General features: G+C 50.3%; 2 protein-coding genes across 2 annotated transcripts; both read left to right on the top strand.

Annotated features, from left to right (window-relative positions):
• Positions 1 to 1,371: 1,371 nt before the first annotated feature.
• Positions 1,372 to 6,765, top strand: LOC119391111 (neprilysin-1). The gene is made up of 3 exons (XM_037658786.1): positions 1,372 to 1,446; positions 2,592 to 2,645; positions 4,702 to 6,765. Exons 1-3 carry the CDS (start codon positions 1,372 to 1,374, stop codon positions 6,763 to 6,765), a joined length of 2,193 nt encoding a protein of 730 aa, XP_037514714.1.
• A 3,563-nt stretch (positions 6,766 to 10,328) lies between these two features.
• On the top strand, positions 10,329 to 16,756 carry LOC119391110 (neprilysin-1). Its single transcript, XM_037658785.1, has 4 exons — positions 10,329 to 10,418; positions 11,988 to 12,098; positions 13,344 to 13,391; positions 14,681 to 16,756. The coding sequence occupies exons 1-4, from the start codon at positions 10,329 to 10,331 to the stop codon at positions 16,754 to 16,756; spliced, it is 2,325 nt and encodes a 774-aa protein (XP_037514713.1).
• Positions 16,757 to 17,699: the final 943 nt, after the last annotated feature.

Genomic DNA, 17,699 nt, shown 5'->3' with positions numbered 1-17,699 from the left:
GTCAGGAGGAGAGACGAGCCGTTGAAAGGCCGCTTTTGGATCATCAAACGCGTGTAACTCCGCGGCTACGGCATCGTTCCGAAAAATTCTCGCGGCTGCGTGTTTTTCTTTTTTTTTTTACTCGTGCACAACTGCAATAAAAATATTCCAGTTGCTAGTAGCGCGTCGTCCCGTGTACTTCTTTTCGTTGTGTGCCGTTTTCTCGCGCCCCTCAGTCATCATGAGCCCAATTGAATTTCGACGTATCGGTGGTTTGGAGACCCTTTAAAGCCGAGGTTAATCCCAGCTGATCGTCGTCCGCAATTTTTGGGGCGAGCTGCGTGAGTGAAACCTGACGAGATGGAGAGTGTGGATAAAGCTATGTGTGTGAGAGGGAAGCCTATTGTAGCGAGTTCAGTCTGTGAAGCTGAGTAGAGAGAAGGAGAGCAGGAGCGCGATTGGCTGCGCCGGTGAAAGGAGTCGACCAATGGTAGCGCTCTCTCGAGCACAGGTGGTGCTGGTGAGAAAGGAAGAGGGGCGCACCGAGCGTTGGCGAAAGTGGAGAGGCGCTCTGATGCTGGTGCTTGGTGATCAGCCTTCGCGACATTGTCGGTTGAAGCTGCACATAATTTTTCTTCAAGAACGTCCCGAGATAACGCGATCAACGTGTGCATGCATCACCATAATGTCCAATCACCTGCTCATGATAAAGAAACCGTAGATTGTCTCCGAGAAAACCAAGTCAATTATCCTGAAGGGAAGTGATGATGTACGCATTCTACATCAAGCAAATGGGTGATGGCTGCGTCAGTGCACCGTCTTTATCCCTTCAGGATAAGGAACTTGCATTGTTTTAGTGAGGATCATTGTAATTTCTTATAATGAACGAAATTTGGAGGCAGGAAGTCGAGATGCAATGCCCTCGTGGTGTACTGCGCTTAGTATGATATTCACATTTTCGTCTCTCTCCGTTTAGCTGCGATACAGTAACAAAGAAAAGAAAAAAAATGAAAAACGCTTGAAGTGAAAAAAAAAAAAAAAAGAACTCCAAGCCTGCGCGGAAAGCGCAGCACAGTCAGAGCGAAAGCTGGAATAGCGGCATTCTAGAGCCCGTTATAAACTCTTCTGGGACAAGTACACAAGCAACGTACCCACTACGCCACATATCATAATTTCTGTGTGAAGTTCAGCTTCGCACAAGCGGTGCCAAGCCTGAAGGAGCAGAGCAGCTGGGCGGCCTTCCTTGTTTCTCGTTGTTTCTTTGTGTTTATCTCTCAATATTTCTTTGTCTTGCTCTCTGTATGCTCCTATCTCTTTTTTGCTTGTGTTTCGTTCTATCTCTTTCTCTCCCTGTCTATTTCTTTCTCTGTCTTTCATTTCTTTCTCGGCAACATGACGCTGCTGACGAGTGCCTCCGTGCGCACGACCTCGGCCACAAAGGCAGAGACGACGGCCAAAGCCTTAGCCGTAAGGTTTCAGGAGCGTAAAGGCGAGCCGTCAATTATTCTATCCGACTCCGAGGATGCCTGTCGGCTCATTTTAACCGGCCGCCTTCCCGCTATGGCGCTGAGGCTGCTAGCACCCAAACTCACTCGCCACCATCGGTTGATCTGGTGCCCGGGGCACGCAAGGCTCGAGGGCAACGAAAGAGCGGACGCTCTAGCTCGCGCATTTTGTAACCGAGCGGAGAATCCCTCTATTTCGTTGACCGTACCTATTCTACCTAGGGAGCTTCTTGCTCACCAGCGCTTCACACGACAAAAATGTGGTACGCCTCACAGATCCCTCGACGGGGAAGAGGCCGGTGACCTTCGAAAAATTCGGGCGGACGTATTCCCGCATCTATACTTAAATTACACGCGATACAGCCAACGTTTTACCCGGCCGCGTGTCCGTGGTGCGACGGTATAGACCGACTCTATACCACATCTCGTGGGGGTGCTCCAAGCGATTTAGCCAATCTTCTCGGCAAAACTCTTAATACCTAGTAAGGAGCAGCGGGAGCCACAACTCGCCAGCTCGAACCAGGGAGTGCAGCTAACGTTCCTGGATCACGTCCGGCCGGCAGCTAAGGTCAGTGGAGCCCTGGACATAGGACCCCAGCCATAGAAGCTCCAGGATCCCCCTTTCCCTCGAATAAAGTTTCACTCTTTCTCTCTCTCTCTCTCTGTACTTGTTCTCTGACCTATCCGAGTTATCGCATACCACGCCGGACAAAATGGTGCACGTGTTCTGGGAGCGAAGCAGAAGTTGAAGACGACGAGAGCGCGTGCCGGCCGAGTTAATTAGTTCATGATGATGATAGTTTTTGTACACGACCGACGGGGTTTCTCCACGCTTCAACGTCTATACGCTGTTAAAACAACGCTATGACATTCTTTTAGAGATCCGGTATTTTGCGTGCTTGTGTTAAATAATTACGATTTCAAATCGTATACCTAGATTCAGATGCTTTTCTCTCTGCCTTCGGGATGTGTACCGGTAACATACAAAATGATGCGTCGAATTTTTAAATTTGATGGCTCTGCTGAGATCTCGATGCTCGATTTCTCAATTCGCGAGCGAAAGTTTTAGACTATGTTAGTGACAATTTCTCTCACTTTTGTCTTTAGGACAGCTCTAAGATCTGGGGCGAATTCCTACTTGAACCGCCGGAAGGGATGCAGGTAAGCAAGGCCCCTGTGTACATTATATATATATATATATATATATATATATATATATATATATATATATATATATATATATATATATATATATATATATATATATATATATATATATATATATATATATTGCTCGCATCGTGGTGCCTCTTAACATGTGCACCCTTCAGACCGCCAAGGATCATAATAACACATAATAACATAGGCATGTTTACGGCACCTTTGGGAACATCGTCAAATCGGTGTATCCCGGAAATCATTGTTTTTTACTAACGGACACCACGTCTCAAACGCATAACACAACTTTAATAAGAGGTTTGCCAGCCAGTATTTACGAAACACCTCATAACAAATTGCGACTGCCGTGCACCTATCCAGTGAAGACTTCATTGAGCTGGAATACATCTGCTAACTATTCACAATACGAGTGCTTCATGCAGAAGCGTCGCCAAGCGGTGGCACACCAGGCACGGGCTCCTGCCCCTCCCCCCTCGAAATCTTGAGCACAAGATGACGCTCGAGCAGACTTGCCTGCCCGACCACCACTTCAGATCAAGGTCGTGCCGTGACCCCCGTAACAAATTTCTGCCTACGCCACTGGCTTCGAAAGGTGTCCCGTATAGCAGCCTGCCCCCACACTTATTAAATGCGAAGCATTTCTTAGCGAACCTCAGGCATTTTGAGCGTTTCTATCTACGTATCTATCTATCTAGCCGCCTACGTCTGGGTGCTCTCGTGATCGCATCCTTAGCTTGGTGTGTAGACCAACATTGGCAGGCGAGGGTAAGAGGGTTGACGTATATGACTGCCTGGTAACGACATGTGTAACGCGAAAATCCTGTCGCGTACGTCGTTAAACCCTTTCCTCCAGACATATGTGGCACATACCCGTATACTACAGGCCATGGTTAGCGGGTATGCGCCACAGGTGATTGACAGTTTATATCTTCCCAGGAACGGCGAGAACAGACATCGGCAGTTTAAATGCGAGAGCGTTAAGAAAAACCGGCATCGGCAGTGTTGACCCGACGAATAGAAAGAATGAAAATCAGGATTCCCACAGGAATCGAATCCAAGCATTCTGCGTGGCAGTCGGGTATTCTACCGGAGAGCTACGGCGGGTCTTGAAAGTGTTTCGGAAAACGACCATATGCCGGTGTAATGTCGGTGCAACGTCATTATGGTAGCAGTGCTGCTATCTAATTTTATAACAAAACAATAAACATTAACTATTTATCGTATATATATGATACAGGCGTCATGCCGGGCTAACGTAAATTGTGGTTCCAGTGTTGGCTCCGCTTCTATAGAAGTCTAATAAACATTTCATTTGTATTCCTATGATTCAGCAAACCAATATTCAAGAAAAAGCACGTCGATCCGCGTCGTAACGTTTGGCTCAAAGACAAAAGATGTAGCAGAAGCAACTACTCACTGATGGCTTCGCATGAAACTGATTCCCACAAGGCGTGGGATCTGCCGAACATTTTTTTTTATTTTTATGTTCCTGAACACATCGCAATTTATCTAAAGAGAGCTAAAAAATTAGATACGTTGCAATTTTTATACCTTTTCCGTCACCTCACATGTTTCATCTCAGCAACGCCGACGCCGCTATTAACATTCACCTGCAGCTCCCTCCTCGCGTTTTCATTCGCAGCGCACTCACAGTAACGCTAAGGATGGCGTAAGCAAAAGGCGCGCGCGTTCGACAACGCTGCGGCTGGGGCGCACTGCATTACGATCATGAACAATCGGCAAATATAGAGCCGCAGTCTATGGGCTGTGATTAGAACATCCCTACCAGCGTCAAAAGAAAGGCCGCAGAAGTTATATGCGAGATCATAGGCTCCTTCCTTGCCGAGTTAAAAACCTAGGGCAGTCAAAATTATTCCCAAGTAACCCTCCCCCCCTCCCCTCCACCTAATAGAACCTAGCGTACTGCTTAGTTTCGGGACGTTCAATTGACACTGTTCTTAAATTCTTCAACTATACCTACGCGTAGCTGAGCGCCAATTAGCTACAAGACCCCCTCTTTCTCTTCATTATATTCTAGAGTGGCACCATGTCCCGCATCCGAATGAAGAGAATACAAGTGATCATCATCGTCGCCGCGACAACGCTGTTTCTCGGCTGCGCATCCCTGCTGATATTTCTCCTGTGGGCCTTTTCTCAACCCACGATAAAGTTCTGCAACACGCCCGATTGTCTAACGCACATTCTCGAGCTTCAGGGGGCCATGAACACCAGCGTCAAACCATGCGAAGACTTTTACAAGTTCACGTGCGGCTCTTGGAAGCCGAAGGATAAAGAGAGGTCCATGGTGGCGCGAGTCTTCGATGAATCGACCATAAACGCCATCAAAGAGATGGAGGAGGGTTCCAGCGACAAAGCCGTGGTGCCGAAGGCCCTGGAATACTTTAGGAGCTGCATCCGTGAACGCGACCTGATGCCGGCCGAGGTCGAAGTGTTCATGAAGTTCAAGCATCAGCTCGGCTTATTCTGGCCGGAGCAGCCGCAAGTGGCCATAGACGCCCTGCTGCCGTTGCTGAACATGACCATCACGTGGAACATCAACCTCCTCTTCCACCTCCGGGCGCTGCCCGCCTACAAACGGAGGCCGCAGACGCTGTACATCAGGCGAGGTATATTGAACACCAAGTGGTTGGATCCCACGTGGACGCCACTAACATTCGCCGAAGCCGTCAGATCGCACTGCCGCCTACTCGGGGTCGAGGCGCCGTCCTCCTCTAGCATCCAGGAACTCAAGAACACAGTGGAGGACATTATAAACGCCGCACTCAAGGTCCCGCCGGACGCGACGAGCGACACGCAGTTCAAGCTCAAGGAGATCGAGCTGCTGATGCCCAAGCGGGCCGACGACTGGCTCAAGCACCTGAACATCCTGCACAGTCCCCAGTTCACGTGGACGCTAGACAGCCCCGTCGCTCTGGAAGACGACGCGATACTGCAGAACATATACACGCTGCAGCAGAAGTACAGGGACAAGAAGCAGACGCTCCTGGAAGGCTTCGCGTTCGTGTTCGTTCGGACGACCCTGTGGCTATTCGCGGGGAAACCCGAGATCCGATACGGGACCGACCCCGAGGTGAACCGCAACATATGGAAGCGGGCTTGCCTCTCGTACACGACCGCAAACTTCGGTCTTCTCGTCGCGGCCAAGCACATCTACTCGCGCTACACCCCAACCGTGCGTGCCGACCTCGAGCGTTTCCACAACAGCATCCAAGGTGCGCTCAAGGAGCAGCTGCAAGACGCCGCGTGGATCGACGAAACCATTAAGAATAGGGCGACCGTCAAAATAGACGAGCTGACGCTCAACGCGATGCCGGAGGAGAACTTCTTCACCGATGTCAATCTGGCTCGGCTGTACCGGGACTTCCCCATTATCGGCCCGTCGTTCATAAGGAACTACATCGACGTAGCCGCCGCCTACCGACTTCTCATCGGCCACGATAGCTTCATTAGCGTGTACTCCAAACGGCTTGGCGGCGGCGCGCCGAGCCGATATAACTACTACTACAACATCGCCTATATGTCGCTTGGTGCCATGGAGCCTCCGATACTATACCTGCACGGCACCATGGCCATGATGTACGGCAGCTTCGGCACCCTAATCGCCGAGTGCTTGGTTCGCTCGTTCGACAAGAGAGGCGTCCTCGTCAACGACTTGGGAAAAAGGGAGCACTGGTGGGACTCGCCGGCTTACACGCAGCGTATCGGCTGCGACTTGTTACCTGACTCTAAGACCGGTGGCGGTCAAGGCGGTGTCCCCACTACGCTGCCACCCGGCAGCCGCGATCCCCGGGAGGTTCGCTTCTCGGCCCTGTTCCCGTTGGCGCCGGCGCTGACGACGTCGTTCATCGCGCACCGCAAGGCCATCGCCACGGATGGGTACGTCCAACGGCGCCTGCACGGTCTTGACGACTTCGACGACGACCAGATCTTCTTCCTGAGCTACTGCCTCACGACGTGCGCCGTCGACAGCGCCGGCGACTCGTGCAACGTGCCGCTGCGACAGATGGACAGGTTCGCCAGTGCCTTCCAGTGCGAACCCGACACACCAATGAACCCGCAGAAAAAGTGCACGTTTTTCTAGTAACTGTGAAATTAGTTTTATTTTCTATCACTTGTAATTGCTTTCACAGCGCGTTTTTTTTTATTTATTAGAATATCGTTTTCTGGTTGTTCAGTTTAGCTGTTGTATGTATTCAACAGCTTTTCTTCGCAAGATTTGGCGCTGAGCAGCAGTGCCAGCGGCTAACTCAGTGCGGAGCCACTTCGCCGCTCTTATCCAAAATTTATCGCCGTGTGCGCAGGTTTTCTTTTTTCTTCTTTTTTTTTTTCTGACCGCCAATGTAAGGGCCGTACTCGAGCAGGCACTAGCAATTCACGCGTCGTGCCTCATGTGACCGGCTGCTTCACGGACTCTGTGCAGCGACAGCGACACTGCAATCAAAGGCTGTGCGTAGTCCTACGCTCCTTTACAGTAGCATGCTTGTGCGCGATTGGCATCTGTGACTAGTTGTCACGCGTACTATTTTTTGACGACCTGCGTTACATGTTTAGCAACGACTGGATAAAACAGGCGCGGAAGCAAGAAGTGGTCATTTGTTAATGATAGTATGTTGCACAATTAGCGCTTTCGCCGATTTCGTCTCTGCCAGTGCAATAAACTGCAACCGCAATGCACTGAATTCTTCTGTGTACTTTTTCGGTGATCCTACTCGAAATATACCAATGCGCTCCTAACATGTCGACGGACTGAATGAAGGTCGACTTGGGCTGAACTCTTATCATGCGTATGACATACTGCCGACAACCACATACACAGATAGACGAACAGGACGACAAAAGGGCGGCTTCGTATTGTTCCTTTTGATGCGGTTTCCTGTGAAAGAAACTTATTTATATTGATGCATGTGCGGAAATTTCTATTTGAATGTCTGAAGCGCAGTATTCTGACTGTGCATTTGAAGACTGACGTGGAAAGTGCCACACATGTTGCACTTGCAATAGACGGGCACTAAAGTTGCTGTTGACATGTCTGTAGTATGGCCGGTGGTCTCTAAAAAAAATTCGTCTAGGAGCGTTTCTTTAGATTCCTTTTATCTACATACACAGGGTGTCCCAGCTATCTTAAGCCAAGGGTTAAAAAGTACAATATTAGAGGCAGGCCAGTGAAATCAGTTGCAAATTGCTGACAGCCCCCTTGCGCACTACACTTTTTTTCCTTCTCCTCTTTCTATTTCCTTCTCCCTCTTCTCTATTTCTTTCTGCCTCTTCATCGATTCTCTTTCTTTTTTGTTTTCTTTTTCTTTCTCTCTCCCTATGCTACTCTCTCCCCTTCTCCTTTCCCTCCTCCTCACCCTCAATTTCCTTCCCCACCCCCTTGCTATAGTACACTATACATACTATACTATACACTAGGCTCTGTTCTACTAGAGTGCCTGGATGGCCGAGTGGTTACGACGCTTGCCTTCGGATCGTGTGTAGGCGGGTTCGAATATCCGTACGCCAAGAATTGCTCTCTCTCTCTCTGCACTCGTTCTCTCGCCCACCAAAGTTATTGCACCCTACGCCGGACAAATTGGTGCACGTGTTCTCTGAGCGAAGAGGATGAAGAGAGCGCGTATCAGTTCATGATGATAACAATTTTCTATATACGACACACGACACACCTCGACCATAACAGCTCTGCTGTAATAAAAAAAGATATACGGGACGAAGACAGTCATGCGAGGGCCGGGCCGCGTGTTTGAGACTCCAGATTTTAAAGAATGGGGAAAAAAAATTGGCCGCGTATCTGCGTGCTTCGCTGCAAATGTCGTCTAAAGACGATAGAAGAGGCGCTGCGTGAGATATGGACGCCATCTGGCAATACGTCGGGAAACGTGAGTGCTGTGTTGCGGGCTGGTAGTCCCGGCGCAGCAGCAGGCGAAGACCGGCGGTGACCAACGCGACCGGCGGGGACGCCAACCAGCCCGAACACGCGGTTTGGCGCGAAACGCTGAAGCAGAAGAAACGTCCGCACTCAACGAGTACTCTCCACAGACTCTTTTATTTGCACGTCGCCTGGGTAAAACAGGAATGCCAGAGCGGCGCCCCATGGCATTCGTACAGTGCAATACAGAACCGAAACCGAAACACAACAGCTCGTGCAGAGGGCACGGAGGAAGTTTCAGCGCAGTCGCATTTTCAGCGCAGCTAAAGTGAGCTAGAAGAGGGTAGTGGGCTTGCTGGGGTCCCCTGCTTGACGCCGGGTATGTCACATGTGTGGTGGCGCCACCAGCGACTTAAATGTAGGGCACTGCCTGACGGAGGCGTTTGTGCGCAACTGATGCCATGCTTTTTTGTGCGCTGTTATCATATGCACTGGACGGAAATGTACGCAAATTTCGGCAGTGTAAACGGTGATGCTGATGTTGCTGAGACAATAAAAAATAAAGAAAAAAAACTAGCGCGAGCTAGGTGCGTTGGCCTACATGCGCGCGTAAGGCATGGTAACCATCTAGAACACTGTAGCATGGTGTATGCAGCTCTGCTGTTAGCTAGTTATCTGATGTTAAATGAAACACACGGAAGACCGTTAGTACTCGTGCGAGTAAAGCTGCAGAAAACATTCTTTTCTGAAACTCTGTCGCCGTAACTCGCGCGAACGCGCGATTAAACTGCATGAAAGGGATGCTGCGCAAATTTGAGATGCAATAAATTGCTCTTACGAGTGATAAGCAGCGATGGCGAACTTTTCAAATCTTACGCGTCTTGCGGCTATCAATTGTAAACTGGATTCTTTGCATTTCTTGGGCACTACTTTCGTCACGCACGCCTTTTACGAGCGTGTGAAATTACTGCCGATGCTGACCGTGACACACACTCGGGAGTTTACCACGAGCTCTTAATGTTATACATTTCACAGCATTTAAAAACTTGGAGCTGCTCATTCTTTCTGCAGATCTCCAGTACCTTGGCTCTGTAATTTGGCCATTTCTGCATTGAATATTCCTATGCAAACACTGTAAAAATCCACAGATAAGAAAAACAGGAAGCCACTCTCCTCAGGTACTGGGTACAAGTACATGAACATTTATTCATCAGATATTGGGCACAGTTGCTTGCTTGAACACTATCGCCAATGGCACGAGAACGTACCTTCTTCTCGCCTTGAACGCTTCCCGATTGCTTTCTCTTTCGGGTCGGTCTTTCTCGTGGTGTCTTCTTTGTCAAATACGACGCCAAGTTAGGCGGGATTGTAGGCACAGCGTCCTCTCGTAGGCAAGGTTTTCCACGCGGTGTGCGTACTTCGTTCCCTTCAATTATATATGCACGTAGTACCGTAGCACATACTTCGGCTCAAAATGAAGTTGACACATGGCAGATGTGTCGTCCAGTGCTTTGTCCGCTCGATGCAAATACCTTTCCCAGGGCTTCCTCATTGCTTCCTCAGGGCTGCATCCTTCGGAACGCCTAACAAAGACGAACGCCTAACAAAATCGAATGTAAAACTGCCCGTGCCGCTGACGAGGAAGAAGACACACCACGCGGGATCACGAGACGCGCGTTCGCGAGCCTCGTCGGACGTCACCGCCTACGCACAGGTCGACTATCGTAGCAGGTGTATCGATGCTTCGCTTCTGCGCTTGAGTTGTAGCGTCGCCCACCATGGCTGCCAAGGCAGCACACGCTCTTGAAAAGCGCAAGCGCGTGGGATCCAAGGCACCAAGCGTGTCCAGCGCAGCTCCATCGAAAGGGGTAAGTACGGAGCACCACACGTTTTCCTTTTGGAAAATGGGTGCGGCAGGTCTCGTGGATCACTAACGCGGCTAATTGGACGTCTTGGTGAGACATGATCAACATTTACACATGAAAGAGATAATTTGCAACTCATCTGCAATATTGATGCATTTCAGAACTTCTTGCTGGGGCGAGTTGAGGCTTGTCTATGTTGGGAATCTGCCTTTTTTTTTTTTTTCACGGTACCACGCCGCATGCACCCTTCGTCTAGCGGGAAAGTCGCGAAACGCTTTGATGGGGTCTCCGCATGCCTTTCAATCTCGGAGGCTTTTGTTATGGCAATCCCGGTTGTCCCGGATCACCCCGCAAACCTCCGCCCCCCCTACAAACATGGCAGAAGGCAACACAGGAACATGGGAAGGGGTGAGGGGGGAGGACCGGGCCCTAGCCCCCCCACCCCCCCGAAATTTTGACGGAGGGGGTGTTTTACCGAAAGTAAATAAAAATAGTTGTTCTTCTCAAATAGTCAAGGCCTTCAACAAGTGGGACCCCCACCCCCCGAAAAATTTCCTGGCTATACGGGCCTGCTGTCCTTGTATGGCTGTGCGCTTAAATATTATTTCTCTTGGAACACTTTGCACGCTGACAGAATTTCGTGTGCAGGGTCGACCACATCTAAGGTGAACAGCTCATTAGTATTCAAGCCGGTAAAATTATAATGGTTATTCTACTTCACGAGGGAAATGTTCGTTATATGACGTCTAATCATAGAGACGATAAACACGATAATTTTCTGAACGATTTCATAAACATAGGCTTCTATGAGGCCTTGAATACCAATGTGGATGACGCTCAACATAATTATATAAAGTGCCCAAAAGCCAATGTCGTTATTGTGTTTTAGATTTGATCCACTGTGATCCGCAGACGGTGCGTAGACATTTTATGCAGCAAACAGGCAAGGAATACTGCACGGACACGAAAAATATTTGACGTTCACGGCGACAAGATACTGCAGGAGAGAGAGAGAGAGAGAGAGGGAGAAACGTTGCTAAGCCCGAGGACGCGGGTTCGGCTCCCGGCCACGGCGGCCACCTCTCGGTGGGGCCGAAATGCAAGAGCAGCAGCGCGTTAAAGAGCGCCGGGTGGTCGAAATTAACTGCGAGTCTGTCACTCCACGGCATGGCCTCAATCATATCGTAGTGTTGCCACGTAAAAAACCAACACCAATTTTTTTAAACAGGAAAAAGTGATACAGGCGAAGTGAAAATGCGCCGACCTCTGCCGGCCTCAAAGTGCACTGTCACCAACTCGCCCAAGCTTCAGTCATGTCTAAAGGCTATTATAGATAAATGAAGACTTCGTGACGTGACCTTCATCTACAAAGCAGGTTTTTCTGCCTGCTCTTTATTTGTTGCGAGACTAAAATAAATGAAGCCCTAAGTAGCACTTGGACTTGCATGCTTAGCCTACCGTAATAAAGAACATTACCGTGTCAGCGCATTCGCGGTCGCAGTAGTTTGCTTTAACTTATTAGTAGGCCAGCGAAATACTCTATGTATAATTTCTTTTTTTGCTTGTGATTAGAAAGGGTCGGCATCGACGAAGGCATCAAGGTCCACACCGAAGACCACACCGAACAAAAAAGAAATGGAGGAAAATGAAGGCAAGGCTACGCAGACCGGAAACACTCAAATGGTAAGTCGCGCTCGTGAACATCGCGACGAAGTTGGAACCACGGGGAAAGGAAAAACACCGAGGGTGCATCATGTGACAATCTTGAATCTTATGATCAGTTACAACATAAGAATAAATTAAAGCACTGCCCATGGCCGTCGCTGCCCCATCCAATCGCAATGGACTATTTACGTGACGTCAACAACCTCTCGTGCATGTGGTGACGGTGACATTCCCAATATAGTCACATGTTGGTGTCGCTGGCTTTCGAACTCCTTGACAAATTCCAGCAAAGATTTCGACTTCACTGCTAAGCCAAACTTGACATTTTAGCAAGGGGCGACGAGTTTTTAATTCATTATATGCGAATTATTTATACTGACAGTAAAAAAGCACTTATGGATAGAACGGAAACCGCCTAGCACCACTTTCTTGCACAGATGAATGACAGACGCGTCGCAGTTCTGGGGGGCGGAGCTTGTACTGGTTCTTAGGTTGTAACAGACTATACATCCATAAAAATGTAAAGAAGAAATAGGCCTTAGTCACGTGATGGGCAGGAACCGCTATTGGTCGGGTCGCTTTGGTTGCGTCTGCTGCCGGCGCTAGCAGTGCCCAATCCTATCCAAGAGGCATCGCGCCGGACGGGCGACGTTAGACGCCATGGTGAGCGCGTAGCACGTACTATAGTCGGAAACAACTTTAGAAGCCCGCGGCATTTCCGCCTCAAAGGCGGATGCACACAAGCCTGCACCAATGGGCGTGTACTACCGACTGACGTCATGAGCCGGACGGCCGGTGACCCCGCCTTCGAAGAACATTGCCGAGTGCTCGAGCGAGACTATTTCTGTAGTGGCTCAGGCGATCGGCTGCCGCGCTTCGGTCGCCTGCCTCTCCGGAGTCGTCTTCTGATATCCGTCGAGATAGCGCACGCGCGACCATGCCCGTTTGATGAAGCATCGTCTACAGGAGCGACGCAGCCTCCCCCCCTCCCCCAAGAATCCCTCCACGCGCATTTGCGGAACGGAGGGCCCGGCGCGTTTCATCTCCGCTTGAGCCGCGATCGCTTTCACTCGCACAGAATATACGACGCGCAGGGCGATGTTATCGATGTGCCTCGAGTGTCCATGTAATTTCTACCGCAAACAGCGTGAAACGAAAGAACGGTCCGTGGCCAGAAACATTGGCCGATAAGAGCTCTGATAGTTTGTACTCTTGTGATGAGATCTTTGAGATTCTATATCGCCATTATATGTTTGTCCCCAGGAAACTGGCAAGTGGCTCAATCTCTTCCCGGATCCGGAGCCACTACAGGTACGAAGCAGTCAACCATGCATTGAAATCGAGTTGATGGATGGTTCTGTCAGCGCGCTTCCATTTAGAATATGGCCCCAACATCTTATAACTTGAAAGATTGTTTCGTGGCACTTCAAAAGATCAGTGGAGTACGTGGAACGCGACGGTGCGTGCGAGAGAGTAAACAAAGAGGAGGAAAGGCTGCTGATCGGCTCGCGTGGTATGCACCCCCCCCCCCCTTTTTTTAACAAATCCGCCAGAAAACATTGACGGACGCCGTTGCAGAGACAGTGTGCAACATATAAGAAGCGTTGGGCTGCTATTTGAACCATGGCTTCAACATTACTGGCCAGCGTGGGGAAGATGGGAGAAAAGTGGAGATAGAGTCTATACATGGCACTGATTTACTGTTTAGGCGCACAAAGTGACAAGGACACACAGACGTAGGCACACAAGCGCAGACTTCCCACCATTTTATTTCACCCTTTCCTTCAATCGACCTTTCCTGTAAGGAGTTATGTTACCTGCGTTTCATCCCCCCCCCCTCCCCCCACGAGTGTTTTGGTTGAGGTGTCCTACACAGACACAGTTATCGAGCGCTCTTCCCCCATTTTCCCTCCTTTTCCTCTCTCATACCCCTATACCAATAATAATAAAGAATCACATCACATGTTAACTGCGTAAGAATAGGTGATGTTTGCATGTCCGCGCACTTGCGACGATTGCTGCAATAAGTGTTGCCTATAAAGCGTGGTTGTTCGACTCGAAATAAGCACTCTTTGAAAGTCATGCGCCTGTGTTCCACGTCTCTTCCCCTTTCGCTTCCCCCCAACGATGCTGAGCCGTGCTCCCTCATGGGTCACCGAAATGAGCGTCCTTCGCAACCTGAAACTACAACTACTAGCGACACGTCGTTGTCGGCGGCGTCAGCAGAGCGGAGACACGGCCTCCGTGGTTACCTCCGGCAGCGCGCGCGCCAAGGTTAATCGCGGAGGTCATTGGGGAGACCGGCGATGGGAGAGCAAGCGCATAACGGTTCTAGTAAACTCTAGCGCATCCTTCGTCCAAAGCGACGAAGGGTCACGCTAGTAAGCAACTATCGTGCAGGTTCGCGCCGCGTCACCGCACAGAAACACAAACGACGGCTCCCACGTTTCTCGCAGAGGTCTAAACTTGATACGTTACCGATGTGCAGCACGGATTTCGCCTTCTTGCGTTACAAGAGTGTAACGCCTGCCGAACTTTCTTGTTTCTGTGGTTGCTACAGCCTATATGGTAACAAAGACTCCTCTATTTTCATTTTCTAGCCTAGCGCGACGCCCCGGCGTGTGCAACAACGGTCAAAAGCTAAGACGATCATCATCGCCGTGACAACGCTGTTACTCGGCTGCGGGGCTCTGCTGGCGTTCCTGATGTGGGCGAGTCATCACGGCACGACACTGTACTGCAACACGGCCGATTGTCGTATACACGTTACTGAGCTCAAGGAAGCCATGGACACTAGCGTCAATCCCTGCGACGACTTCTACAGGTACACATGCGGCTCCTGGAAGCCAAAGCGTAACGAGCGTTCCATGATCGCAAGGATCTTCAACCATATGACCAATATTGCCATTGAAGAGATGGAGGGCCCTAGCGACAAAGCCGTGGTGCCCAAGGCGTTGGACTTCTTCAAGAGCTGCGCCCAGCGACGCGATTTGACGCCGGCCGATGTAAGAATCTTCGTAGACTTCAAGCAGCATCTCGGTTTCTATTGGCCGGAGAAGGAGCAACCGGCCGTCGACGCGCTGTTCTCGTTGCTGAACATGACCGTCAACTGGAAACTCAACTTCCTTTTCACGTTGCGAGCTCGTCCAGCGTACAAGCAAAGGCCGCAGACGCTGCACATCAGTCGCGGGATATTGACCAGGAAGTGGGTGGATCCTACGTGGACACCTCAAACGTTTGCCAAAGTCGTCGGGCTGCACTGCCGCTTGCTGGGGTCCGAGGCACCGAACGCCTCATACGTCGCGGAACTGAAAACCACCGTAGAGGACATCATAGGTGCCACGCTCGAAACAGCGCCTGAAGCCACGCGCGACATGGAGTTATTTGCGCTCAAGGAAATCGAGCTGCTGATGCCCAAACGGGCGGACGACTGGCTTAGCAGCCTGAACAGACTGCACAGTCCACAGTTCACGTGGACTCTCGACAGCCCCGTCATTCTGGAAGACGAAGCGATACTGCAGAACACCCAAGCGCTGCTACAAAAATACGACGAAAAGAAACAGACGCTTATGGAAGGTTTAGCTTTCGTATTCGTCCGGTCGACCCTGTGGCTACTCTCGGGAAAGCCCGAGTTACGGTACGCGGTCGAGCCGAAAGTGGGCAGCCACATACGGAAGCGGGCTTGCCTCGCGTACACGGCCGGCAACTTCGGTCTGCTCGTCGTGGCTAAGCACATCTACTCGCGCTACACCAGCACCGTGCGCGGCGAGCTCGAAGGTATATACCAGAGCATCCAGGCAGCCATCAAGCAGCAGTTGGAAGACGCCGAATGGATCGACGAAACCGCCAAGCACAAGGCGATCGCCAAAATCGACGAGCTTACGCTGGACGCGGTGCCCGAGGACCTGTTCTTCTCCGAAGTCGACATGGCTCGGCTGTACAAGGACTTCCCCGCTATCGGATCGTCGTTCGTGAACAACTTCATCTCGACGGCAGCCGCCTACCGACTCCTCATCGGTCACGACAACTTCATCAACGTCTATTCCAAGGGGTTCGGCGACGGCGCGCCAAGCCGATACAATTACTACTACAACATTGCCTACATGTCGCTGGGCGCCATGGAGCCTCCCATACTCTACTTGAACGGCACCATGGCCATGGTTTACGGCAGCTTCGGCACGCTCATTGCCGAGTCTATGGTGCGCTCGTTCGACAAGCATGGCGTGCGCGTCAACAACCGGGGCGATAGAGAGCAATGGTGGGACTCGCCGGCCTACACGGAACGAGTAAGCTGCGACTTTCTAGCGGACACTAAGTACGCTAGCAGCGACGCCACGTCCAGTGGAGACAAGCAGCCGCCAGTGCCCAGGCGCGATCCTCGGGAGGTTCGACTCTCGGCCTTGTTCCCGTTGGCGCCGGCACTTAACACGTCGTTCGCTGAGTACCGCAAGACCATTACCGTTGATGGACACGCGCACGTCCACTGGCGCCTGCAAGGCCTCGACAACACCGACGACCAGGTGTTTTTCCTCACCTACTGCCTCATGACGTGCGCCGTCAACAGCACCGGCGAGTCGTGCAACGTGCCACTGCGACAGCTGCCGAAATTCGCCAGTGCGTTCCGGTGCAAGCCCAACTCGCCGATGAACCCATCGAAGAGGTGCACTTTCTTCTAGTAACTGGAAAACTGCGATTCGTTTAGTCCTAAGTTATTTGATTCGCTACACTCTTGTGTCTTTTAGTGCCATTTTTACGATGTAATTTTATAAATGTCGTTTATAGTAATGATGCAACTTGCTAATTTTTGCTTCTCAGAGAAAGATTTGACGATGCACAGCAGTGCCAGCGATTAGTATTATATTGCACAAACTGGCTGCCTCTACTGGTACAAGCCAACAGCACGTACCTTGCAATTTTATTGGACCAAAATATTTCGTCGATGTTGCTGTGCACACAGGTTCCTTTCCGTGATAGCCACTTGTTGTAGGCGTTGTGCTCTAACAACTCTTTATGCCAAGCATGGTGAGCTGTGCAAGGCTTTTGAGTGCATGCACAAGCGTGGTCTGCGCCAGGAACTTTTGTCGCCCGAATTATGCCTTGCTGGCAATCTTCAACGAACTGTGTTACATGGCTTAACCGCGACGGTGACTTGCGCCAACATTGGGCATTGCCATGCTTCTACCATGAGGCCTGACAATTTCTAGTTCTAATACATCACACATTCACTCTGCGAGAAAATGATCTAAGGTAGCACAGCGGCTCCAATGTACGCAATACGATTTTACATGATGTTAAGCGCTATTCCTGTAGATTGTACGTATGAGACTAATTGGCTGGCACAAAACTGGGACGTGAATGCACTTAACAGCAGTTTTCTTTTTTTTTTTTTTCAAAATGTGAATTTCCAGAAATGCGTAAATCCACACACCTGGTTTGACCTACATTGAGTGCATCAATGATGCATTCGATGTAGGTCAACACATCGAGTGCATCAATGATGCACTCGATGTGTTTTTGTTTTGTCTGCTTGGAATTGATATGTCAGAGCCCGCAAGCATGTACAGGCAGAGTTGCATAGCCTAACAAAAAAGGGAAACACGACTGGCCGGTTAGGCCTCA

Source organism: Rhipicephalus sanguineus, chromosome 4 (assembly GCF_013339695.2).
Source record: "Rhipicephalus sanguineus isolate Rsan-2018 chromosome 4, BIME_Rsan_1.4, whole genome shotgun sequence".
In the NCBI taxonomy this organism is placed as follows: domain Eukaryota; kingdom Metazoa; phylum Arthropoda; class Arachnida; order Ixodida; family Ixodidae; genus Rhipicephalus; species Rhipicephalus sanguineus.
The sequence above is the reverse complement of the archived record's forward strand: the minus strand, read 5'-3'. Positions and strand labels throughout refer to the sequence as shown.